This window comes from Octodon degus, unplaced genomic scaffold (assembly GCF_000260255.1).
Source record: "Octodon degus isolate 3935 unplaced genomic scaffold, OctDeg1.0 scaffold00127, whole genome shotgun sequence".
NCBI lineage: Eukaryota > Metazoa > Chordata > Mammalia > Rodentia > Octodontidae > Octodon > Octodon degus.
In genome coordinates, this window is record NW_004524703.1 from 4689420 (window position 1) to 4716702 (window position 27283).

General features: G+C 36.1%; 1 protein-coding gene across 5 annotated transcripts in view; it reads right to left on the reverse strand.

Moving 5' to 3' along the window:
- Positions 1 to 2579: 2579 nt before the first annotated feature.
- Arid4b (AT-rich interaction domain 4B) overlaps positions 2580 to 27283 on the reverse strand; it is a 185884-nt gene continuing 161180 nt past the window's right edge. Inside the window, exons 17-23 of one of the 5 annotated variants that reach the window (XM_023700849.1) lie at positions 26606 to 26690; positions 23092 to 23290; positions 18541 to 19752; positions 15710 to 15823; positions 13431 to 13646; positions 11975 to 12121; positions 2580 to 4338 (exon numbers count right to left, since the gene is read on the reverse strand). In XM_023700849.1, the coding sequence (XP_023556617.1) occupies positions 4211 to 4338; positions 11975 to 12121; positions 13431 to 13646; positions 15710 to 15823; positions 18541 to 19752; positions 23092 to 23290; positions 26606 to 26690 (2101 nt within the window). In that variant the 3' untranslated portion in view covers positions 2580 to 4210. Of the gene's footprint in view, positions 4339 to 11974; positions 12122 to 13430; positions 13647 to 14922; positions 15079 to 15709; positions 15824 to 18026; positions 18143 to 18540; positions 19753 to 23091; positions 23291 to 26605; positions 26691 to 27283 lie in introns of those variants that run through there. The other 4 variants (XM_023700847.1, XM_023700848.1, XR_002818015.1 and 1 more) reach the window with 4 other exon arrangements.

The window sequence follows — 27283 nt, forward strand, 5'->3', positions numbered from 1 at the left end:
TCAAAGGTTTCATGTCACCAGTCAGCAGAAGCACTGTGTGCCTACATACTAACAATCCTCTATAAATTTACACACTGGTCTACACAATCATGAAATTTAACAATTAAACCTGCACTTAATTTTCTATCTGTCTGTCTGTCTATTTATCTAATCTCCGTATGTCCTATCATGCTAGTCCAATCCCAAAAAGCAGGTTAACCCTGTAAAATGGGAAAATGTATCCAAAATGAATGAAATCACATACTTGTAACAGAAAAATCAGCACTAAAGAGGCTGTGATCAGAACGTTTTAAGATTATCATCACTGCCATTCAGAACTTTTAAAAAACCATGAAGTGACCACTAACCCCTGTGAGGGTTACTTAAGATGTATAGATTTTTGGGCTGGCGAGATAGTTCAGGGCAGACTAAGCACCTGCTTACACAAGTGCAGGGTGCAGGGACTGGGGTCCGATCCTTGACAACACATGCCATGCCAGCTGCATAGTGAGAACCTGTACCGGATGCGTTTTTTAAAAAAAGAATTAAGATACGAGGGTTCTTGATAAAAAAAAAAAAATACAGAAAAACATCAGGTCATATATAATTTTTTTTCAGAGGAAAGTGGAGGGCTGTAAAGTCAGGAATGACCATTTTATAGGTTCTGCTCTACTATATCATAATATCCCAGCTTAGTATGATTAACAAAGCCAGAGTTTAAAGCCAGGTTAACAAAACACAGATTATTTCCGTAGGAATCTACATTTTGGGAAGAAAAAAAATAGTATCTTAATTTTAGCATACAAAGTAAACTACATAAAATGAACTTCAGGTGACCACAAGGGCCACAAAGAGTATAACTTTCCAACAAAATCTGGAATCATTCCCCTACACAACATTCTTGTAACACACCCAGTAGATGACACTAGGATTTTGTGATGAGGTAAGACTGACAATAGGGTAAAGGAAACTTTTTAGCAAAATGTTCCTCCAGAAACCTCAAAAAAATTTAATACACTAACACTATGAAATTTTAATACATTAATATTATGCTAAGAATTCTAAGATGGTCATATGCTATATAGAGAATTTCAAGTGTACAATACACTTCAGAGCATTTCTAGGGAAAATTATTCTAGAAACTCATTTTGGGAAACATTCTACAGATTTGAAAGACAATTTACCAGCCATGGTGGTGCATGCCTGTCTTTACCACCACTGCTTAGAAAGCTAGGGCAAGACAACTGCAGAGTTCAAGGTCAGTCTGGGCTACATAGTGACTTCAAGGCCAGCATAAAGCACATAGCAACTTTTTCTCAAGAAAAACAAAACACAGCCAAAATAAACATTTAAAAAAATGTTGGGGCCAGTGAAATATCTCAGTGGTCTGAAGAGCCTACTTAGGTAAACTTAGGCAAGCACAGGGACCCAGGTTCCATACTGGCACCACAAGCCATGCCAGCCCCACCCCCAGGGTGGGCTGAGCCAACCACAGGGGCAAAAAAAAAAAAAAAAGTTAAACTCATGTCTATTAAAATACAAGACTTTCCTACAGATGCTTTTTAAGAAGGCTTTTTTCTCTTTCTTTTGAAAGGGAGTCTTACTATTGGTCTCCAATTTTCAATCCTCTTGCCTGAGCATCACAAGCAAGTGGGATTAGAGGATCTGTCACCATGCTTGGTGGTAGGTTTTTCTGTTTTCTTTTGGGTTTTTTTGACAGTGAGTCTCAATGTGTAGTCCAGGCTGAACTTGAACTCATTATATAGCCCATCTTATCCTCAAATGCTTCCTGAGTGTTGATATTAAAAAAAGAATTTTTTCTGCTTGAAAATTCAGTAAGTGAACTAAATCAGTAAATTTCAATTCAGATACATACTAAAACTAACAGAGAATTTTTTAAAAGATCATAACCCCTCAGGTACTACCAGACCAATAAAATACAACTGGGGAGGGGGGTGGGGGAAAAAACTATTGTTACCATACCTGGTTGATTCCAATATGTAATTACAACAAATAAGGCAAACGCAAAGGTAAAAGACCTATATAGAGCAAATTAAAATTTTGAAACACAGCTGCTAGTTATGAATTTAAGTGTTTTGGGTGGGGGAGGGATATTCTGGCAGTACTGGAGATTGACTACAGGGGGTCTGGTCTCTACTATTTCCCCAGCTTTTTACTATAATCTCATTAATTCACTAAATTTTCCAGTCACTTATACTTGTGATCATTCTGCTTTAGCTTTTTATCTGATTTTTTTTTTGGGGGGGAGGGGGACAAGTCTCTAGAGAATAAAAAAAAAATTTACATTCAGACTCAAGCAAAATATTCTAGTAAAGATACAAGAAGGCCTAAAAAACTCTTTTAACTGGTTAATGGATGTTTTCTCTCCTCTTGATGCTAGGGATTGAACCCAAGGTCTTAGGCATAGCGTGTGCTTCACCACTGAACTAAGACCTGGTTAATGGATTTCTCATGTTTAATGGTAGAATATTACTTTTTTTGGTGTCAGTTAACCCTTTGTGATAATTTATATTGGCTATTGTTCTAGTCATTACATGCAGAAAAAAACTACAAATACTTAATCTTTTAGAAACAAAATCAAGGATTCACAAACTATGGCATTTATTTCAGAGCCTTTGCTTACATTTGTACAATATATTACATAATTCTTCATTGTTTGCAGATCCTAATATATACTTTATACTTTTATTCTATAAGCTTCTTCAACATTTTGCTGTCAAATCTTTACATTCCTGTACAAATTTGAATAACTTGAAACTGTTTTCAACAAAATTAATTACTGTAAGCACACACTACAAGACTGAAAATGCTTTTCTTAGAAAAGTTGAATGTAAAGGATTAAAGTTTCTGACACGTTAGCATCTACAACAAAACGCTTCGAAATTCTCACGTCGTATTGTCAGAAAACAAATAAAACATGCCAGCCCCATTCAAAAAAAGTACATAGAACTACAATTAAAACAGTAAAACAGTCTGTACAATAAAGTACTGTGTATTAACAGTGCCAGATATTAAATAGCTTCAATGAACACATCCGCAATATACAAATGTCTTACAAAGGTGAAGAATTAAATACAAGTGCCAAACAGAACAGAGATTGGAATCATATAACATAAAGTCAATACAAGTGAAAACAATTTTGCGTTCATTTTGGATTTTATACAAGGCATATAATTATAGGCCTACTGCCCCAATTAGCTATTTATACTTAAAATAATCATCTTTCTGAGACAGTTCATATAAACAACCTTGAACCATACTAACACTTTGTTCCTGAAGTCCTTTTGTTGTAGCTCATAATAAAATAAGCAATACAAATGAATTATCTGTATTTAAGGGAAAAGAAACATTTACAAGAAAACACAAAAATATAACTGTTATAATTCATTATGAATAAATATACACTTTGAACTGGCTAGGTACAATCTATACATTGTTTAAGATTTAATACAGTTTATTAGCCATTTTCTTTTTTCACACAATGTATATCAAAATTAAAAAAAAATACTGATTTATAGAAAAATGGCAAAGTACAGTAGTTCCATTCCAATTTGAAGGGGCATGAAAAGCCACTGCAAGACCTTTTAGCCTAACTCAAACCTGTAAACATGTTCAGTCTTTTTTAAAGAGAATCTTTAATATTTGGTTACCAGGATTGATATCTGATAGCCTGTTAACTGCAGATCTTCATTTTATTACATGTGCTTGACTTATACAATTAAAGCCACCCTAAGGTGACTTGTGTTAAAAAACAATTACCTTGTACAAATGAAAATAGGTTCATATTTTTCATAAATAAATGGAAAAATATCAAATGTTCCAGCTTTTAACAAAATACAAGGGAATACATATACAGTAAGTTATCTTACCATGTTCTGGCCCACCCCTAACTATGCTTACTGTATTGTCTCTACAGGCAGTGAAAAGCCCCCATTTGCCACAGTGGAAGGCCTTCAAGTTACCAGACACAATTCCCAGACAAGTTGGAAACAATTATTGCTTGAGGAAAAGCAGTTCATTGTACTTTTTCTTCATAAAAAAAGTGCACTTAAGTGCCAAGTCAGCTTGTCAAGAAACGATTTTTAAATAGAAAATAGTGCTTGTCTGATTTTTTTTTTTTTTTTTTTTTTTTTTGTGCCACTGTGCAGTATAAAAAAAGACGTGGCCTTCAATAGCCATTAAGTGCAAAGTGCTTTAGCAAGTCCTGCTGTCACCTGCACTCAACTGACATTCCATTTTGTGATGCACTGGACATTGACGGTTCAGCTAACGTTAACATAACAGCAGCTGTTATAGAACTGGATGAAGGTGAGGAGGAGGAGGAGGATGTAGCAGCACCTAAAGAAAAGGGAGACCACACCAAGAGCTTAATATAGTATATCTAACAACAGAAAGAAACTAAAATTCTGTTGTATTCTCCAAAATGGTTTAGCCTAAAAAAGCAGTCAATTCTCTCCATACCACAATGTAAAGAAAGAAAACCTAGTTGTCTTTCAAGTACCTGGATGGCACCCAAGCAGGGGAGAAGTGAAAAGGATGGGCCAAGGTTGGCTCCTGTTTGAAACAGTAAACAAGGAAATTAAATGTAGGATACTCTGCAACAAATAGCAAAAATAACTTTGAATCAAACAGAAAAGGCCTGGCACCTACACCCCGAATAATGTTCCCTTCTATTTCCTCCATTTTGCACTTATAATCTGTTCATAAATTTAAGTTGTTACTAGAATAGGAGGCTAACCATGCATGATGGTACACGCTTGTAATCACAGCTGCATGATAGGCTGAGACAGCAGGATCTACAGTTCAAAGTCAGGACTGGCAACTTAATGATAGCCTATCTCATACATGTATTATACATATATAAATAAAAGAGGAAGGGATGTATATAGTTCAGTGTTCCCTGTATTGAATCCCCAGAATTGCTTTAAAAACAAAAAGTCTTAAGTTGGGGGGAGGGATATCTCCATTGTTAAAATAATGCATTGATACATTTTTCTCAGGAAAGTTCTCTCATAGTCATAAATTAGTACTTGAAAAGCAGTTTTTTAAAAGGGATCATATGCCCATTCATTCAGTACAAGGAAAGAAACTGAAAATGGAAATCTCCCTCTTGTCTAGAATCCTAATCTTCCAAATTCTCTGACCCACTATATCTAGTTGCTTCACATTCTTTAAAACTCTAGAAAAAAATATGGAAAATTATTATCCCATGGTCACAGTTTTGTAAAGAAAACTGTATCAGAACATAGCCACACCCATCTGTTTATGCATCATGAAATTTTAGGCAACTACAGGACCAAGTAGTTTCTACACAGACCCAGCGACCCTCACATTTATTGTCTCTCTACTGAAACCCGCTGCATCTCCTGTTCTAGAGGAATTTATCAGATACAATAAGCCAACTAAAACTTTTTAGATTTAATGATGTCTTTAAAATCAGGAGTGGATGCACAGTGTTGTCATTCCGTTCCCACCTCCACCCCCACACCATTTCACTGGGGACTGAACTCAGGACATTCTCACTGAGCTACATTCCCAAACTATCTTTTCATTTTAAGTCAGAGTCTTGCTAAACTGTTATATTAGCCAATTTGTGATTGAAGTTTTAGTCCTCTAGCCTCAGCTTCCCAGAGTTCTTGGGATTATACAGATGCACATATAAAACTTGGCCTCAGAATAGGGAATTAGGCTCAGTGGCACAAGTGCTTACCTGCAAGCACAAGGACCTGAGTGTTATTCCCCCGCACCAAAAAAAAAAAAAAGCCTCTTGGTCTTTTTTTGGGACCAGAAATCAAACTTAGGATCTCATGCTTGCCAGGTAGGTGCTGCACCAATGAACTATATCTCCAGCCTGGCCTCCTGCCTTTTAAAAACAATGTATTAGGCCAATGTACAGGCGTGGTGGCACACTCCTGTAATCCCAGCACTCAGGAGGTTGAGGCAGAAGTATCATTCTGAGTTTGAGTCCAGCCTGGGCTACAAAGGCCAGCCTCAACTACATAGTGAGACCCTGTCTCAAAAAGACCAAAAAAAAAAGTATTTTAAGAGATTATTCTATATCAGTATATATGACTCTTTCCAAGGTTTAGTGGTAATCACCTATATTTATAACACAAGATTTATTTGATTCTAAGTCTTTTGCTGCTACCAACAACACTGTAATAAATATTTCGTGCACTATATACAAAATTTGTATATTTTATTTTCATCAACTCGATCACATAATTTACTTTGTTTTTGGTTTTTGCTTTGTTTTTCAGGCAGAGTCTCACTCTGTAGCCCAGGCTAGCCTCACACTCTGGCCCAGCATCCCCAGTGCTGGGATTACAGGGATGTACCATGTGCAGCTGATCATACAATTTTATGATTTCTACCTGATCTTGTTTTTGTGGTTGTTTCTAGACAGAGTCTCCTTATGTGCCCAGGCTGACCTTGAACTCAAGAGATCCTCCTGCCTCAATCTCCCAAAAAGTTGGAATTACTGTAGTTATGTGCCACTCCACCCAGCTCTGACATTATAAATATTACTGCAATAAACTTTTTTAGGGTTTTTTTGGTATGGAGAATTGAACTCAGGACCTTGAACACGCCAGGAAGGTGCTGCACCACTGGGTTACATCCACAGCCCCTCATAACAAACTTCTGTGGCTATGCTTCCCAGAGAACTTGTCTCAGAGGAGGAATTATCTATGCTCCAAATATAGACAAAATGTTTTTTAAAGTAACTACTTGAGGCTTCCAATAATGTAGAAAAAATATACATTCTGTTATACTTTACCTAAAATTAGTTTTAGATTGGTACATATGAATGTATACAATGTTGTTTCTGTTTGATCTTTTGGATAAGAATCATACCTTATCTGATTTGCATTTCTTTAGTAACTAGAATATCACTTTTCAACCTTTTTTTTTGGGGGGGGGATTGTCTCTCTATGTAACTCAAGATGGCCTCCATTCACTAAGTACCCTACACTGCTCTCAAACTCATGGGGATTCTCCTGTCTGAGCCTCTCACATGCTGGGATTATGTGTGTGTGCCACCAGGCCTGGCTTCTACAGATTTTTAATAATTAAAAATTCAGTTCAAATGCTAACTCCCCAGAGAAACCATCTATTTAGCAGAAATCACTCATTACAGAGAATCTGTGATTGAACAAACCTACAGAACATTCGTCTTATTACACAAAAAACTTCTATAAAAATAGGTGTTGTTTACATAAAAGATGCTATAATAAAATCAATTAAACTAAAATGTTTTCATGACATCAAAAACAGTGGTACCTAGATTCATGAACTTAATTTATTCTGCAATTTTGGAAAACATGGTCACGGCTGTGTTGGTCACGGGATGTAGAATTTATAAACAAAAAAAAACAAAAAACTTAGCCAAATGCTTTGGTCTGCAAATGAAATTATTCCCAAACAAAAGTGTTCCTAAACCAAGGTACTACTTTATATAAAACCCAGACTCACTCCCTTTGACAGAATGTTCCAGCATACAGTATGCGTTAACATTTAATTTCTCTTCAAATACTCTGTAACTCATAGACTTTCTCCTCCCCTCCAATTAAATGCTAGGACAATTTAAGTTAGGAAGTACTATGACAGAAAAGTGGAAACACTCCTTTAAAAAAACAGGAAATAATGAAAAGTGCTTCAGAGGCAGCAACAATGACAAAACAGATTCTGTAGGGCAAAGCTGTAAACTTGTAACACGTAACATGATGTCTCTATAATTCCAGCAACTGGGAAAGTCAAGGAAGGAGGACAAGTCTGAGCCCAACCCAGGCAACTCAGGGACTTAATGAGATACTGTCTCAAAACAGAAAAGGGTGAGAATGTAGTTTCATACCAAAGGTGCTGCGATCAACCCCTAGTATCCCATACAGAAAGCAAATAAACAACTGAACATGATACACTAAGTCCCCACTTTAGAACAAACTTTCACAGGTGCACTGTGTAAGACTCACTTTGTCATCTTATGACTGAATCTAACTTATAAACAAGTCTCATAAGTTGAGGACTTATTGTACTCTCTCTTTCTATGTCTACAGTCGCATTTCTCTTTGCCCACTTAATAGCAAAACTCAGTTATTTTCCTAGGTATATATCTACTTCTTACCTTCATCCTCATTCAGCTTCAACAAAATTTCTATGTCATGGTTCAAGGGAAAACTTCTTGAAAATGACATAGTGACTCCTACACTGTCAAAGCACTATTTCCTTGGCCCATCCACAGCTTTTTACAGACCCAACAGCTTAACTCATTGGCAAACACTTTCTTTCAATGGCCATTGTCTCTTGGCTTTCCTTTTTCTTTTTCTTTATTCAGTGGAAGGCTAAATCTTTGCAGATCTTCATATCCTATCTTCCCAGCTATAGATAGAAAGATAGACAGACAGATATATAGATTTGTTTGTTGTTCTTTTTAATTGATAGTGTAAAAGTAAATCCTGGGGTTTTGTACTGAATACATCTCTAGCCATTTTTTGCTTATGTTTTCCTCTGCGATAAGAGTCTTGCCGAAGGGTGGGCCAAATAGCTCAGCAGAATAAGGCCCAGCTGTTCTTCCCTGGGCTTGCCGTACAGTCCCCAAGCGTGCTGAAATGGAAATTGAGACTAGGAATGGTGGTGTATGCCTGTAATCCCAGCTCTTGGGAGGCTGTAAACAGGCAGATCACTGCAAGTCCAATCTAGTAGTGAGACCCTGAACACCATTCTCCAAAAAAAAAAAAAAAAAAAAAAAAAAGTCTTGCTGAGTCACCAAGTTTCTCTAGTAGGACTCAAACTTCTGATCTTGGCTCAGTTTCCCAAAGAGTTGCAATGATAGGTATACGCATCACTGCACCTATCTTCAGCCCCATTTCTAAAAGCTAGCTTGACCCATATTTGTACCCATATTTCTTTCCTAGGAGATCTACTCAAATAATGAGGTTATAAAAACCATTTCAATAACTCGTATTATAGAGATGCCAATGATTTAAAAATTATATTGTTAGTCCTTGTGAGTTTTTTTTATTTTTTGGTGGTACCAAGGATTGAACTCGGGGCTTTGCCCAGCTATCTCCCTGACCCTTATATCATCAGTCTTAACTTTGGAATTATAAACTTTTTGTTTCACATTTCCACTTGGATGTGTATAGTCATTTCAGAACTTAAAATAGCTAACACACAATATTTTGTCCCTGTTGTACTTCCCAATCCATACTTTCGGTTTTTTTAGGTCTGCCCTATTTTCAAAAATTGTATGTGTCCAGCTATTCTAGGCAAAACCTCAATTTCTTTTTTTCCTTCGTCCACCACATCTAAACCATAAAGCAAAGCTGTTAACATAAACTGCTCTCCATCTTTAACTTCAATCATCCTGCTCCAAGTCATTATCGGGTCCTATATGAACAACTGCAAAGATCTGTATCATTGACATGGTTTTTCCACTGCCCCCTGCAGAGTCCACTTGTACCATGTAGCACACAGAAATACTTAAAAAACAGATCATGTTGGCTGGGTGCTGTATTGTAAGCTACTCAAGAGACTGAGGCAAGAGCATCCCAAATTCAAGGTTACCCTGACCAACCGGATAAAATCCTATATCAAAATGGAAAGTTTGAAAAAGGGATTGGGCAAGTACTTCATAGTGCAAGGCCTTGAATTCAACACCTGGTACTAAGGAGAAAAAAGTCATTTTCCAGTCTAAAACTTTCTAATGCCCACCCAGCTCACTTAGAATAAAATATAATTCTTCCTCTTAGCCTACATGACCCCATGTGATCTGCCCTTTGCTTACCTTGTTGATACTCCTTCCATTTTCACACAATAGTTTTAATTCAATAGCATCTGAGTGTCACATAATTCTGATTTTACAGTCAAGAGTTCTTAGGATGATTTTACCCGACTATAACCACCATCACCACCACCCTAAATTTATAGTGTGTGATAATACTGCTGGTGGTCAAAATGAAGTGCTCCTGAAATCTAATGGAGAAGGGCTAATAATGCTGTTAACTGTTCTAATGTACAGAGGAAAGTCCTCCATAGCAAAGAATCATCTGTCTGAACATGTCTATAGTGCCACATTTCAAGAACTCTGGCTTAGAGATACTTGTACTCACTGCTCAGAATTTTTCTTATGAATTCCTTTGTGCACTACTAAAATATTCCATGTTGTAGCCCTCATTGCCAATGTGTATATATTGAGAGACAGAGAGGTAAGTGTGCAGCCCTTGACAGGTCTGGCACTTTTATGAAAAGAAGAGGCATCAAAAATGTCTCTGTACAGAGACCACCTGAGGACATGTCAAAAAGGCACCCCTCTATGAATAAACATAATAGATCTCAGTAAAAATCAAACCTGGGGTACCTTAACATGGATATTTAGTTTTTAGAATCCTGAGAAAATAAAGTTGTGGTTTTTAAGTTACCTCATCCATGGCATTATGTAGAGGCAGCCTAAGCAAAATAAGACAACTTTCCACCTCCTAGATTTTTTTTCTCTCACTTCCATTTATTATTCAGGTCTTAATGAAAATGTCCTGTTCATTTTTAATAGAACGTAATCTACCCAGTGGAAAAAGTACAGTTCTAATACAATGTTAGTAAGAATGCTACTGTCTATTAGTATATCCATTATGCAAAACTGTATGGATGTTCCTCTGAAGTTAAAAACATTACCATATTGTTATGGATTGTATCTAATGTCCCCCCAAAGCCTCATTGTAGTCATAGGTGGAGCTTTTCAGAGGTATCTGGATCTACAATGTGTTATAATGGGACTGAGTATGTGATGCTGAGACTGATTTATGGTGCAATGCTAGGATTATAGGTGTCCTGTCCCAGGTGTGACTGCTACCCACATGAAGGGCAGGTAGCCTGGACAAAATATTAAGGGCTGCTGCTGTTACTTGCTGCTTGCTACTTCTGGCTACCACTGTTTCTTCTCTGCGGTACACTTCTGCCCTGCTACCCTGCTTTGGAGCCAGCTGATTATGGAATGAATCCCCTATACACCTTGAGGTACAATAAAGCCTTACTCCTCTAATTTTAGGTGTGGGGTAATTTGTTTCAGCAACATGAAAAAAGTAAACACACACATGATCTAGCAACTGCACTACTGGAAAAAAAAAATATATATATATCTCCTAAGGATATGAAATCAGTATGTAGAAAGAATATCAGTATTCCCATTTACTAGTACTGTTCACAGTACTTAAGATACATAATCAACCTAAGCATGTCTATCAACAATGGATGAAGAAAATATGTTTATACAAGAGAATACTCTTCAGCCATAAAAAGGATAAAATGCTATTATTATTAACAAGGATGGACCTAGCAGTCATAATGTTAAAAAAGCACAGAAAGACAGCACATGAGTTCACTCGTATATGGATTCTTAACAGGACAAGCTCACAGAAGTACCAAGTAGAATAGTGGTTATCACAGCCGGGGGGGGGGGAGGTACAGCATGAAGAGCCAAGGCAAAAATTAGTAATGGTTCCAACATCACAGCCAGACAGGAGGAATAAACTTTAGTGTACTATGACACAAAAGGATGATAAAGTAAACAATACTGGGCCATATATAATTCAAAACAGCTAAAATACAGGATTTTAAAAGTTCTCATTATTAAGAAATGATCAATGTTTCTAACTTAAATATCTAGAGTTGATCATTACACAATGTGTAAATGCACTGAAACATCATACTTTAACCCCTTTAAAGATGATCAGCTGTCAATTTAAAAATATTTTTATATAAAGTAACAAAGATGAAACTTAAATACATAACATCCCTCAATTTCTTCATAATGCTTTACCCAAGGAAAGTGAACATTACAATTTTGAGATCATTTTTTCCCCTATTTTATAGATGAGGAAAATCAGGCAGGTAAGACTCAAGTACCTAAATAAAGATACACAGAGATAAGCCACATTAACTGTGGAGTATAAACTGGTTTAAGTTAAGGTAAAATACTTACTTTCTCTCTCTTTCTTCTTTAAACGCTTTCTCCTCCTATCAATGGAAGCTACTTCAGATTTTAATGACAGGTAATGTTTTCTGATTTCTTGCAGTTTTTCTTGAAGAACTGTGATGCGCTCAGCACTTGACATATTCTCCAGGTCCGCTGTCAATTTAAATTTTTCATTAATAATATTTTGAGAAGTACTTTTTTAATACAAAAAAAGAGAAAACAATGTGGTTAGAGAATAAGGTTAAAGCACATCAACTTAAAAAAAGGCTAAATATTTGTTTCTTACAGCTATTTTCCTCATCTAGAGTAATACCATGTATATAATAAGTGCATAGTATTTGAATATGTGTATAATCAAAGACTATTATCTACAAAATATATCAATGCTACATTTTCTAGTGACATGTGAATTATCATCAGTGTATCATTTTTAAAATTCATACTTCCAAATAACACTGGAAGATACCAAGATATTAAAATTGTGTGTGTGTATATGTACATATAAATGTATACATGCATAAGGCAGGTTTTGGTTTTGTCACACAGTCTTGCTCTATGGAGCTCAGATTGCCCCTGAAGTGATTATGTAGCCCAGCCTCGCCTTTACCTGGCCATCTTTTTGCCTAAGCTGCCCACATGCTATGATTACTGGAAGGTACCAGGCTACCCAGCTTTAATATTGCATATATTCTTGAGTCACAGGACTGTTGATAAATTTTTCACTTTTGTTCTCCTGTTAAAGACTGTTTCATGAATGTGTCTAGCTTTCAAATTGACAATATTTTTAAAAGCTCTAAACCTCATAGTCAATATTCTCATAACACGAGGTATTTGACCATGTGAGAAACCCTTAAAAAATCTTTCCAGGCTCTGCCAAGCTCCCCTACAACCTGCAATTATGACAGTTTCTCACTTGGATAAGTATAGACAGAAGTATAAATGACACCCATGTGCCCACCTTGAGTAATCATTGATCTATGCCAATTCTTGTCTCATTCATACCCCAATCTACTCTCCATCCCTAACAGTATGGCTGACTGGTATCCCACACACGTGCTAAGGATTGAATCCAGGGCTTTGTGCATGCTAGCAAGTGCTCTTATCACTGTGCCATATCCCCAGCACAACACTGAGTATTCTGGAGCAAATTTCTAATACTATATCAAAAATTTCTAGCCATGGGGCTAGGGATATAAGTTGTAGGTCATTTGCTCAGCACACACAAAGCGCTGTGTTTAACCCCCAGTACTACAAGATAAAAGTCAGTGATGAGACAGGCCTCAACTGCCTTAAAACTATTTCGTTAGCAATTTGTGTATTGAGATCAGGATCAAAATAAGGTGTACACTTTGCAAGTGGCAAATGTCTCTTAAGATTCATAAAAGTTCTTTTTCAGAGCACAGGCATCAAAAATAAGTAGGATAAAGGATCAACTGCTTAACAATCAATCTATGTCACTTACACATCTGAAAACTCCATTTGTAAACTTTGGGTAATCGATTACTGGGCTCCTTGAGATCAAGATCCTTATCCCCATTCTTTCCACATTTTCCTGGAGACTGTGTCCTTGCAGGAGATTTGGTACTATGAGACTTCAATCCAGTGGAGACTGATTTGACTGGCTGAGTCTTAGTTACAGTTTCACCAGCTGAAAGTTCTTCACTATCACTACTGTTTGCTGAAGGAAAAAAGAAAAGTATTAATGAAAAGCTAATATGAATCTGTTACAGATTTTAATGGACAATTTAAACTTAGGTATTTGAATTTACCACTATAGTGAACAATCTGTCTACAAGAGCAAAAAAATTATATACAAGTGCAGAAGTATCTTAAGGAAAAATAAACTCTTCTTACCTGAACTGTCAATAATACATTTTTCCAGAAATAATTTTCTAAAAAATCATATTAATTTTCCAGTTACAATAGTCTGCCACATAAAGTGATCAGCTGAAATTTTATTCTACTATATTCATCCATAAACAGAATATGGCATCTTCTAAACCAACTCAATGAAGAAATTTCATTTTTACTTTAAGCACTACATATATAACACTTCCTAATTCCGTTGACCACAAACTAATAATGATGTATAGTCACCATATTAAATAAAGAATTTGTTGGGGAAAAAAACCTAAATTTATTCCTGTTACAGATTACAGAATAAAACAGATCACTGATCTCTTCCTTATAAATTTATATTCAGCAGTGTATAAAGAATTCACATATTTGTATAGTACATGGCTTTGCTAATTAAGCTTCAGTACTAAGATGGAAATAATGAACCTTGAGCTTGCCATGAAAGTAGGTGACAGGATTAATACCTATGAGTTACCTCTTTCTGGATATAAAATATTATTTTAAATTCCATCAGAATTAATTCACTACAATGAAGTATTCTGACTAACTCATTTTGACTCTCATGGTAGAAGCCCAATAATTAACATGGCAAATACAATCAGTGGCTATATCTCTATACAGATATTATTTACTGACTGTGAAAATGAGCTCTCTTAGGAAATTTCATCTAAATGGTAAAAATCTTGAAGAGATATCCACTATAGTATAAGAAAAACTTTTAATAGCCTAGCAATTCTACCACATAACTGTTGACCATTCTGGCATGTATTTATTGATTCTTCATTTAAAAACAGCCTCCAAAAAAAAAAAAAAAAAAAAACACTAAAACTTAAAACAGGCTCTCAAAGCCTAAAAGGTATTTATTCTAAACAGTAATAAAAGTACATAGCCATCTCTTCCCACAGTGATGTCCTGGGAACAAAAAAAAAAAAAAAAACTCAAACACTATTTTACAGATCTTAAAAGAACTCCCTCCCCCAACACTCCCATTGCTGTTCTAGAACCCCTGGCAATTCCTAGCTAAGCCACCCAAGGCTCAGCCCAACTCTATCACTGGCCTGCCTCAGCCTCTGGGCCCCAAGGGATGCCATATTCACCGCCTGGAAGTCATATGGGCTCAGCAGAACCTCAGGGAGCTGGCCGAATAACCCTTTTCTGCACTGAAGTGCAGCCAAGCCGGCTGCTAGCAAAGGTCAGGCAGTGGAGGTGGCAGGAGTCTCCTGGAAGAGCAGCAGGAGGTCAGTGTGGGGCACCTGAAAAAAAATTCTTTACATATTTTCTGCTTCTTAGTTGTCTACAAAAAAGAAGAGATCAAATGTGCAGTCCTCAGTATTACATTCTCTGCAGGTAGATGAACAGTCACAGCTATAGTTCTTATTTGGAGCATACTAAGCAGGATTTTGTAGCATCTCTCAGGTCACACAGTTTAGGATGCCAAAGATAAATGCCATAGCCAAAAGCTGTTGGAATTATTCCACTAAGGCTAAATTAATTGTGTAACTGCATACTGCTTTTGCCTTGAAGAATTACTAACATTACAATAAAAATAATACATACCTAAACTATCTGCAAGTATGTTGACATATGACAAACACAGTGCTTCAAGTAGGAAGCACTTTATACTATAAACATGTTTACATTATGTGGGTTATTATTTTGAAAAGTATTACCTCAACTTTTACCAGTAATCAATACCACAGCTGAATAATACCAACTGTGTATTCTAAATTTACCGTGGTCAGAAAAACTGTGATTTGTTTACTGAGTAGAGTTGAAATCAAATATTGGACTATCCCCCATTCTGAATACCAGTTTCTTAATGGCAGGAAATGTAGAGGCTGTAGTTTTCTTATTTTAAAAATTAGAGTGAGGTTTCACACTTACTGCCTTTTCCCTTCTTTTTACTGTTTACCACTGTTGCTTTATGGCTTCTTTTCTGCTTTTTGGATGAGCTTCCTCCTCCCTGAGCATCTTTCACTCTTTTCTGACCTGTAGAGGCTATAATGAAAGAGAAATTAAGTAACATGAAATAAAGTCAAATAATGCCTAGATACTAGCTCCTCATTTTAGAAAAAAAAAAATTATTCAAAACTAGATGTTCTTTATGTGACTTACAAATTATCTCAAAAATTAATATAAATTTTTAATACACTATGACTGATGAAACAGTTCTTACATATAATAAGTTAGGTTTTACTGAAGTATGCAGCAACTTTACAAAAGTCAAATATAAAATGAAAATAGTTTTCAATAGTGAGAATTTGAGTCTAGTAATTCAAAAGCAGTATACAGTGCACGCTAAAAATAAAAGTTAAAATGTTAGAATTCACTAAAACCTAATTAACATTCAGTAACAAGATAAAATGTTAATGAATATAATTTTCCAATACTATAACAATACTGAGTTTATCAGTGATTCACATTTCTTTGTTTTTATAAATTTATTCTAAGAATACCTTGGCTCCCAGGACACTGGTTAGTTAACACATGCAGTAGTATTTACAAACCTAGAATAACAGTCATAAGAAACACTCCATCTTCTTGGATGAGAAACTACTCCAAAAACATTATATATAAAAATGTTACCCTTTCTTCAACTAGTTCAAGACCAATCCTCACTAAGATTCCTGTAGCACTCACTTCTCTATAATATTCATGAGATCCTTAGTCTGTTATGATTGTGTCTAATTTTATTCTCTCAGAAACTCAGAGCAACCTTTACCTCCCAGAAAATAATAAAGTGCTAGCTAGCTATCTCCATCTGTTCCAATATCAATGCTATAACACATTATATAAATTATTATTGGTCATCAGTATACATAACATGTGTTCCTAGGTTAAAAATGGGATAGGCCATTCACTAGAGCCTCTTATTTTTGTTTTTAATGGGTCACAACACACTGAGCTATCTTCTGGGCCCTCTTTTTTTTTTTAAAAATTTATATTTGTGTGTGTGTGTGTGTGTGTGTGTGTGTGTGTGGCCAGCTCAGCCCACCAGGGGGCGCGGCTGGCTGGCATGTGGTGCTGGGGGATTGAACCGCGGTCCCTGTGCTTTGCTAAGCTTGTTCCAAGTAGGTGCTTTAGACCACTGAGCCATCTCACCAGCCCCTGGGCCCTCTTAATTATAATTTTCTCCAGGCCTGTTTTAATACAATTTAAGTGAAGGATAAAGAGAGGGACTTATATTTTAAATACATTAAACCACATAATCTTCACAGTAATTGCCAGTACCAGGGAGATAGCTCAGAAGAATAAATGCCTGCCTGGCAAGTGCAGGTTCTAAGTTCAATCCCCAGTACTGGAAAAAAAAAAAAAAAAAAAAGTAATTGCCAGGTTTCTCTAAGAAATAAAAACTTCACATAGGCTACCTCAGAGAGAAAAATTACAATACATCTATATAGTAGCTTTAATATAATGTGGATTTTACTTTAATATAATGTGGATTTTCCAATATTCTTAGGAGAAATTAAAATGAGGTCATATAAATAGGTGCACAAGACAATCATGTATGGGGAATTACACAATCTGTAGGGCAAAGGTAGGAGGATCACAAATTTAAGCTTAGCCTTATCTTTAAGCAAGATCCTGTATCAGAACAAAAGTATACTTGATCTTAGCCAACACAAAAATATAAACTAAAGGGTCAGTGTGAAGACCCTGAATTCAATCCCAATATCACAATAAAACTGCATGAAAAAAAGTGCATGAGCATTTCTTTCTACAGATATAAATATAAAAATTTGATTGGATAAAGCAGATGGTCGTTCTTACCCTAAATCAGAGTGCCTCATATTATCTTTGCTTTTATCTAGTACTATGTCTTTACAAGGGAAAAGTGTTTCAAAGGCAAATGTTAGCCTACAGTATATTGATCTTTTTTTTAACCTTTTTTGGTACCAGAAATCAACTCATGACCTTGCACTTGCTAGGCAGGTCTCTGCCACTGAGCTATATCCTTAGCACAAATATATTGATTTAAAAACACCTGAGGATGTGGTTATAAGAAAAATGATGACAGTATAAAGCCTTGGCACCATCAAAAGGCAATAATACTTTTGGAAAGTTATAGTTTGAATTTTCACCTTTAATTTCTCCATGGAAAATGAAAAAAACTATTACTGTAGATTATTAACATATACATTGTTCCTTCAGTTTGGAAGCTATGTATCTAAGAAAGCATCAAATTCCTTTACAAACTCACACAAGTTAGTCAGGCTTGCAAATCAGTTTGACACGGTTGTCTGAGGAAAGCAGTGCCTGGACAGTTGTGGTTGCTCCAAACCCCTATATACAGTATTTGGTTAAGGGTGGAGGGGTCTGTCAATAAATCAAAATGTTTGTGAGAAACTGTACAATACAATTTCAAAAACAATGTTACAGAAATACACTTACGCTGCTTATGCCAATAGTCAACCAGTGCATATAATGACTTTCAAACAAGTTGGGTTTGGGGCCTAGGTGTAATTTCTAAGTATGTGTTCTGGTCCAGCTGAAATGTCATGTACAGTTCAAGTACAGGACCTTAAAGCTCTTTCAAACTTTCAAGCTTATAAACGCATTCTGATATTTTTCAAATTATCTTCCAAAATTTCCACTTTTATTGTGCTCACATAAGCATACCACTTATGCTTCACATTATAAGACATACTGAGAAGTGACCGAGACCTTAAGAGGCAAAATCCAAAAATAAGTCACACAGACATTTTCTTCCTCACCTTTTTCAGCATGTTCTGGTTCTGGCTGATTGCTACTGCTGGAGCTCACACTGGCATCAAAGCCTGCTGGCGAGCTATTCCCTTCAGACTGGAGGTCTTGGAGCTCTCCTGCAACACTATCCACCTCAATTGTGCTATCAGTTTCACTCTTGATACTATGAACTTCTTCATGGTTTGGAGCCAGGGGCTCTGACACTGTGACAGAAGACTGCTGCTGACTGGCTTCCGTTACAGTGACGGATGAAGGCGACTCAGGTGTGGTAGGAGGGGTATTTAGCACTGAATTACTGCCACTACTTGGAAATTCTGCCTTTCTGTCACTGACCTCTGTTTTTTCCTCAATGGGCTTACTGTCAATACTGACTGGCAGTGGTTTTTCTAGTTCAACAGTGGGGCAACAGCTCTCCTCTTCAGCCACAGTCCGCAGTGACTCCTCTGCCACTCCCTCCTCAGGGGCAGGATGGGGTGGGGAAGCTGCAGCCTCAGTATCAGAGTCTGAAAAAAGCTCCTTCAGTGTCTTCTTAGGCCACTGTCCCTGAATACTTGACCAGACATCTTTTCGATCTTTAGCCCTGCTGTTCTGAAGTCTTTCATCAGAATTATTTAAAAGTTTTATCCTTTTCTCAGCCACTTCTGAAAATCCTGAATAGAAACCAGTTGTCCGTAGTGATTTTCTCTTCTCCTCCAAACCATTGTATTTCTTGGTTGGTGTAATCTTTGCTTTTGATTTTTCTTCTTCATCTTCATCTGAAGAGCTGTTGCTGCTGTTCTCTATGCAAAGTGATTCTTTGTTCTTAGCTCTCTCCTCCTTTTTGCCAGGTGACCCAGTTTTTAAACATTCATCTGTATTGCAATACCTCCTTTTACCACGTTTTATTTGTGATTTTGAAGATTTATCTGTTGTGTCCTTCTTAACATCCTTTCTCTTTTTTGTGACTTCATCTTCATCTTCGTAATCACTATCTTCTGACATTCCATCCATATCTTTTCTTAAACTTTCTGGAGATTTTGACACTGATTTGGATATTACCAAGTCTGTGTGAACTTTGTTTTCTTCTAGCAAAGATGAACTGTTCTGTTCTTCTTTTGAAATAAGTTCATTTCTGCTATGGGACAAATGATCCATTTTACACTCCTCTTTTGCCTTATTATCTATGGCCTGAGCACCTCTCTCATCTTCCTGCTCACTGTCTTCAGCAGAACTTTCAGAAGCTAGAAAAAAGGGAATAAAAATGTGATTTTTCTATGTGCCCAGTGCTTAACATAACAGTTCCTATATTAAAAGGCACTCTAGAGTGTTAGCTTTTATTCCACTTTACTGCTGAAGAAAGGAACTTTACAGATTAAGATATCCCAAGACAAATGTTCTATTACCATGTCATGTCATGGTGATAGTTAAACCACTGTATACTTTGCCAAAATTCAATATTGTAACCATAGAAGTTGTGAATTCACCTTAATATGTAAATTATTCTTCAATAAAGCAGATTATAAAAGATAAAACTTCTCTAAATTTACATGACTGGAATATAACACAGAAGTATGTAAGAAGTAAGAGATCTTGAAAACTAAATTGGTCTAATTTTTAAAAATTAAAAAATTACACATTATACTAGTTAAGCATTACAACTATTAAAAAGACTGGCAGTATAAGAAATTTCTAAAAAAAATTATAGCAGAAAATCAAGTGAAAACACTTTTTTAAAAAACAGGTGAAGTAGGGGCCAGGGAGATAGCTCAGTAAAATAGAGTAAGAGCTTGCCTGGCAAGTGCAGGGTCCTGAGTTCAATCCCCAGTACCGCAAAAAATAAATAAATAAATAAACAAACAAATAAATAAAAATAAAAAGGTGAAGTATTCTGAAAATGATTCAATATTAAAATATCAAGAAAATCAGTAAAATATAGAGAAGAAAACTAAATAATTCCAGAAAACTGCCTGTAACACAAACACAAAATTCTATTAAGGATTTACCACACAGGATAAAAATATACTCAACAAAAAGCATACTTCACTGTGAAATTTTAAGATATTAAAAACAAAGAATTGAGATTTGGTAGAAGTCCAAAAACAAAGCGAGTCACATACACAGATTCAGAAATTTGAAGAGCTCTAAACTTCACTTAAGCAAGACTAGAAGCAAAAAACGATGATAAAATAAGAGAACTTCAAACTGCTACAGTGTAAATGTCCTCTCTAAAACTGACACAGAGGGCTGGAGAGATGGCTCAGTGGTCTAAAGCGCCTACTTGGAACAAGCTTGGCAAAGCACAGGGACCACAGTTCGATCCCCCAGCACCACACGCCAGCCAGCTGCGCCCCCTGGTGGGCTGAGCTGCCCCCCCCCCACAGACACACACACTAAATAAATAAATGTTTAAAAAAAATAAGTAAATAAAAAAATAAAACTGACACAGAGATTTAACTACCACTGTGACAATACAGGGAGTCACATGATTAGGTCATGAGGACTCTACTCCATCCCTATGAATAGATCAATGCCCTTAATACAGGAATGTGTTAGTTACTGCATAAATGGTAAATGTTATAAAAGTGATTCATTCAAATTCATATTCTCTCTCTCTCTCTCTCTCTCTCTCTCATATTCTCTGAAACACTGACTTACCACATGATGCCCTTGACATTTTAGGACACAGCAAAACATTTCACTAGATGCCACCACCTTGAAATTACACTTAGCCTCTAAAACTGTGAGAAATGATTACCTTTATTTTATAAATTACCCAAGCTATGGCATTCTATCATGCCAGCAGATAACATTATACTTTAAAACAGCATAAACTATAGAACAAATAACATGTTTTGCAGAGTGTCTAAAAATTTACCTTCCCTCTCCTACACTTGTGCTTAAGAAGCAACAGTGCTCCATCAAAATTACACTGTGGTGAGGGAAGACTGAGATAGCAAAGGCAAAGTAATTCTAAGAACATTGCAGATAGAGCCCTAGAATGGATTTACCCATTGAACCATCCTATCCATCCATCCCTCCACCTATCTCTCCCTCCCTTCTTCCCTCTCTCTAGCTATAGAATAAATCTATATTCCTCAGGAAGAAAGCTATGTACTAGCTGCAGAAAACCAGTTCAGACTAGCACAGTGCTATTTCAAAATTCAGTCACACAGAGAGCTATGATTAAGTTGCCTGCTATTACTATCCAGGTTTGAAGCAGGTTAATGCCCTGGTTTTTTTAATTCTTTAATTTGTTCTGACTATGTGCTAAGGATATTTCACCTTTCCTCTCCATGTCTTACATATTTCTGCCCAGATCAACTGACATCATATTATCCAGCAAAAACATTCTGATGTACTTCTGAAAGCTAGAAGTAAATCTCTATGTAATCTTCAAATGAGAAAAATGCAGCACAAACTGTTACCAAAGCACATTTCAGCTGGTCATCCAGTATAACATCAGCCATTGTAACTGTGGTGAGCCTGTTTCCCAGAACATACACATGATCTTGAACACTGAATTCCATAGAGGTGCTTTTATAAACTCTCAGAGAAGCTAAAGAGGAACCAAAACACGACCTGGAGACTCTTATTTTGAGAGCCTTCGTCTCAGGGAGCCTTCATCTAGACTGTCTTACAAAAGTGAGGCTTTCACTTAGTGCTAAGTTAAAAATAAGTTTAACAATGTCATATTTAAGAATATATATCTGTAATCCCAACACACTGGGAGACTCAGGCAAGATGATCTAAAGTTGGTGCCAGCCTGAACAACTTAGTGAGACCATCTCAAAATAAAAACGATCTGGGGATGTAGTTCAATGAGAGGCCCCTGGATAAATCCCAGCTCCAAATACTTTTAAGTAAATCCTACTTTGTGCACACTCGTGAATATCTACTGCTATCTACATTGTTTTTCTTTATCTAATATGTTACATGAAACACTAGGAGAGCGTTGAAAATCAATTTTAAAATACTGTATAACATTTAGTTTATAAAACAAATTCTTATAAATACCCATGTAAAACAAGGCACAAAAACAAACTGTCACTACATTCAAAATAACAACTAAAAGCCAAGGTATAAGCAATGTAAAATTTAAGGAGCTGTATTTTTTTCTTAATTCACAGATCAGACAGCCCTCCTTCCCTGCCAGTCAGATTTAGGAATCTCCCCGACTAGTCCTCACTGTTTCTATTATTTGATACATATTTCATTCTACTTTATATATAATACTAAGCCACATGCCATCATAAAGAGAAAATAGATGTACTCAAGATAAGCAACGTTGAGCATTCTTTACAAAAAAAACTGTTAATACAGTTTTATACTGGTACTGTGTAATGCAAACTACACTTTCCATGGCAACACACAAGGAATTGTGCCTAAAGGAACCACAGTAACAGTGCTCTAAATTCAGTATTACACTGAATTTAGTCAACTAAAACATGGTGCCCTTTGACCTATTAATAACTAAGATAATGAAGTTCTATTACAACAATCTGACATCGAATTATCATTATAAAAATTAACTTACAGAAACTAAAAACAAATACCTGCAGGAAACAGAATGTTGCATTTACCTTGAAGTCCATTAAGGATGGAAGTAATTTCTATGGACTTGATATGAGCTGTGTCAGAGTTTTTGGCATCAGTAAGATCCAGTTTGGATACCATCTCAGGGGATGAATTTGTCTGAAATGGTGATTTTGACAGGCGCCGAAGTTTACAGTTTTTGGGAGAATATTTTTCATCTTTGTCTTTTTCTTTGTCCAATTTATTCTAGATTAAAGAAGAAAAAGTAGCTCAAGTCAGTGATAATTTATCAGATATTTATGACTAATAACAATACCATTTTTAGCTCGAATTCACAAAAAATACTATTAAATAATTAACAGAGAATATGAAAGGTTTTTTTAAGTTGTTACGAAAATGCTACAGGGCAAGCAAAATGTTCTTGTATTTGTAATGAAATTTAATAGTGGAATCAGAATAGTCAAGATCAGCAAATATATACTAATAATTGATGTAAAAAATTCTTTAATCCGTAATTTCAAATTAAGTATTTACCAAAAAAAGGAAACAATTTAAATATGCTTGTCTTAAATTTTAACACTCCTTATAAAATATGAAATGGGAAGGGCTGGTATAATAAAGAACAAACACAATGACATTATTCTATACTGTTTCAACGAACAGGAACAAAAGATTTCTTTTTTTTTTTTGGTACTGAGAATTGAACTCAGGACTCAGGACCTTGTACTTGCCAGGTAGGCACTATGCCACTGAGTTACATTCTTGACCTGCAAAAGAACTCTTATGGGATCAGTTAGGGGCAACTTTCCTAGCTCACTGAAAGTTAATGATTCTGGAAAGATATATTTTCTTAAAATTTTCTTAAACTCTCTATTTACAAACAGGTAAACCACAGCTAACATATTTCTCAGAAACAATTTTGAAAATCTATTTCAAAAGGACTTACTGAAAAAATATGTATACAGTTCTTTCAAGCATCAATTAGCAGTAAATAATTATGAAGTTCTATCATATAGTGAAGACTACAAAATTTAAGTGATTACCTTCACAATTCTCTTGAAGATGCTATATAGCTAGTATTACTCAAGATGCACAGATTAAACTTAATTTCTTTCCAAGACAGTCACTGGACCATCAACATTAGCATTTTTGTGGAACCAACCTCAGATTTACTATATCAAAAATGCTTAGCAAGGGAGTAGGCATTCTGAGTTTTATTTTACTTTGATGATGATGATGATGTATTTGGTATAGGGTCTCACTATGCGGTTCAGACTCATAGTGATCCTCCTGTTTTTACCCTCCCCAGCGCAGAGATTACCAGCACGCAGTGTCCGCAGCTCGGAGCACCCATGGCTGGGGTTGGAGCTTGCCTAAGCAGGTGCTTGGTCCACTGAGCTATCTTGCTGGCCTGGCATTCTGAGTTTTAAAGAGTTCTCCAAGTGATTCTGATATATGCTCCAGGGTGAGAACCACTGCCTTAGTGCAAACAGGCTTCTCAGAATACACCAGAAAAGCTTGTGAGTACAGACAGACTTCTACAGCCTGTCAATGGTTATTGCTATTTCGACTTTTTGCTATTGTCTGCCTTCCTACAACTTCATTATTTTATCCCAGACTTCTAAACATACCACGCATGATGACAACTGAAATAATCTACTCAAGTCCAACTACAAATATGACTTTTACTGGCTGTGAAAGAGCCACTGCATTAGTGGCTTGTACAGTAAGATGAGACCCAGTATGGGAAGGAAATGCAATATCAGAAAATATTACCTAGAAGCCTTTTTAAAATTCATGTGCCTCTTCCCTATGGCCAGGAATTTTCCCAAGCCTGGGTAGGTATCAAGAAGGGAACAGAGAGCTAGAGATACAAGGATACAAGTGCCTGCCTGGCAACTGCAAGGTCTTGAGTTCAATTCCCAGTAATTAATAAATAAATAAATAAATAAATAAATAAATAAATAAATAACAAACAGAAATAAAGTCAGCAGACAAAGCGCCTGCTTAGGTAAGCTCAGGGACCACATGCCACACCGATCCCACCATCTGTCACACAGAGACTCAGTGTGGTGGCATATGGCTGTAATCCCAGTGCTGGGGAGGCTGAAAACAGGATCAGTATGAGTCCAAGTTGTGTAGTAAGACCCTGTACCAAATATAGAAAGAGAGACGGAGACAAACAGACAAGCACGCACACGTGTGTGCGCACACGCACACACACACACACACACACACACACACACAGAAAAACTTACATAAATATTCTAATACTGTTTCTCACACCCTTAATCTATCCTCTACCTTAACAATACTACATTAAAACTTGCGTTAAAAGACATGGGCTTTTTTAGTGCCACAAAAAAAATTCTAGTAAGTAATCAATGATAAACATAACATCAATTATATTATTTTCTAGTGATGCCTAAGCATGAAGATTGGGGCTGGGGAGATAGCTCAGTGGTCTAAATGCCTGCCCCACAAAGACCCGGGTTCGATCCCTGGTTATCGCACATAGTGCTGGCCATGGAAACCAGGTATGGTAGAACACATGCCTGTAATCCCAGTACTGAGGCTGAGACAAGAGGAACACTACAACTCTGAGCTGCATAGCGACACCCTGTATCAAATAAAAAAGATTAAAAATAAGAAAAAAAGAAGTCCTAGTTTATAGAGACTGGGTTTGGAGACACTGGGCTTAAATATTTTAAAACATAGACATAATTTCATAGTGAAAAAAGAATAATCACTTCTGGGAAGTTTTCATTATCTGGGACTAATACAGTTATCATGTAGCAGGCAAGTAAGAGAATACTTCCTCAAATTGAGTATCAAAATTGAAATTCAGAACTATTATAAACTTCAGTTATAAATAATGAATTATAAAAAAAGAGACTGAAAAGATTAAAAATGCAAAAACAAAGTTAGTGGTCTAACTAGGCACTCAGAAATATTTAGTTTCCACATGATGGAAAAGCAAGTGAGTCTTATTAGGAGCATCTGCTAAGCCCCTACCTATACTCAGATAAAAAGAAAAAAAGTTGTTAGACTTGCCTCTGCCTACGGACACCTTTTCTTCTGTAGGAGGTGTACTGTATGTGCCACAATGCTTTTATGGCTCCTAATTTAGGATCAGAAGGACAGAAAAAGACTGAAATTTACAGTGCAATCTAGACAGGTAGCTTTATACAACACTGAGCTTAAAGAGACCTCAAAGATCATTTGCCAGTGCTTTTTTATTTTGGGACAGGGTCTCATTATGGAGTTCTGGCTGCCTTAAACTCATGGTGATCCTCCTGCCTCAGGCTCCCAAGTGCTAGGATTATAGCTGTGCAACACCACACCGTTTTTTATTTTTTTATTAGTATATTTTTGCAATAAATAATGATTACATTCACCATGGCATTTAGCAATGTTCTTAAAATGTTTTGTACAAACTCACAAAATTAACTATAACAAAATCTAGTATTTGATAAAGTGAAAAGACTGTAAAGTTAAGGGAATCATTCTGGAGAAAAAGTTCTTTAAAAGCTAATAGTATATACCAACATCAAAACTTACCTTTATTTTCTTTCGATGTTTTATCTTTGGCACATTTTTATCTGCAGGTCTTACTATCTTATCTGCTTTAATCCATTCATCGTATCTAAAATTAAAGGAAATATAAATATGTACAACATATACAACAGACAAAGCTGTGTCACATTAAAGAGAAATTTACATGTAGTGTCCTAATATTTTAGAAGTGAAAAACATCTTAGAGATCATTTAGTTCAAGTTCCAGATTTAATGAATAAGCTACCAAATCTCAAAGAGAAAGCTAAAATAATCTGCCCAAGATCATAATGTTAGTTACTGGCTGAGCCAAAACCCTGCTTGGTGGAAAAGAAACAAAATCCATACAATACATATTAAAAGAAATCATAGTACTTTCTACACGTTTTGTTTTGTTCAGCACCAGGTAGACAATTTTTTCTTCAGACTTGTTAAGATGCTCAGGGAACATATTACATGTAAATTCATAAAGCACTGTATGATAGAAAAGGCTCATGTTATAATTTTCAACAACATAAAATTGTCTAAAAAAATGACTGCTCATATAATACTATAAAAATATTAAGGCATGAAGTCTTCAATATTCTGAATGCTTCCTTCCTGTGTGTATACAGCTGAGAATCAGCAAAGCTGGGGTGACCACTCAATCTAACACTGGTAGCCTTTTATTATTTTACATGGTCC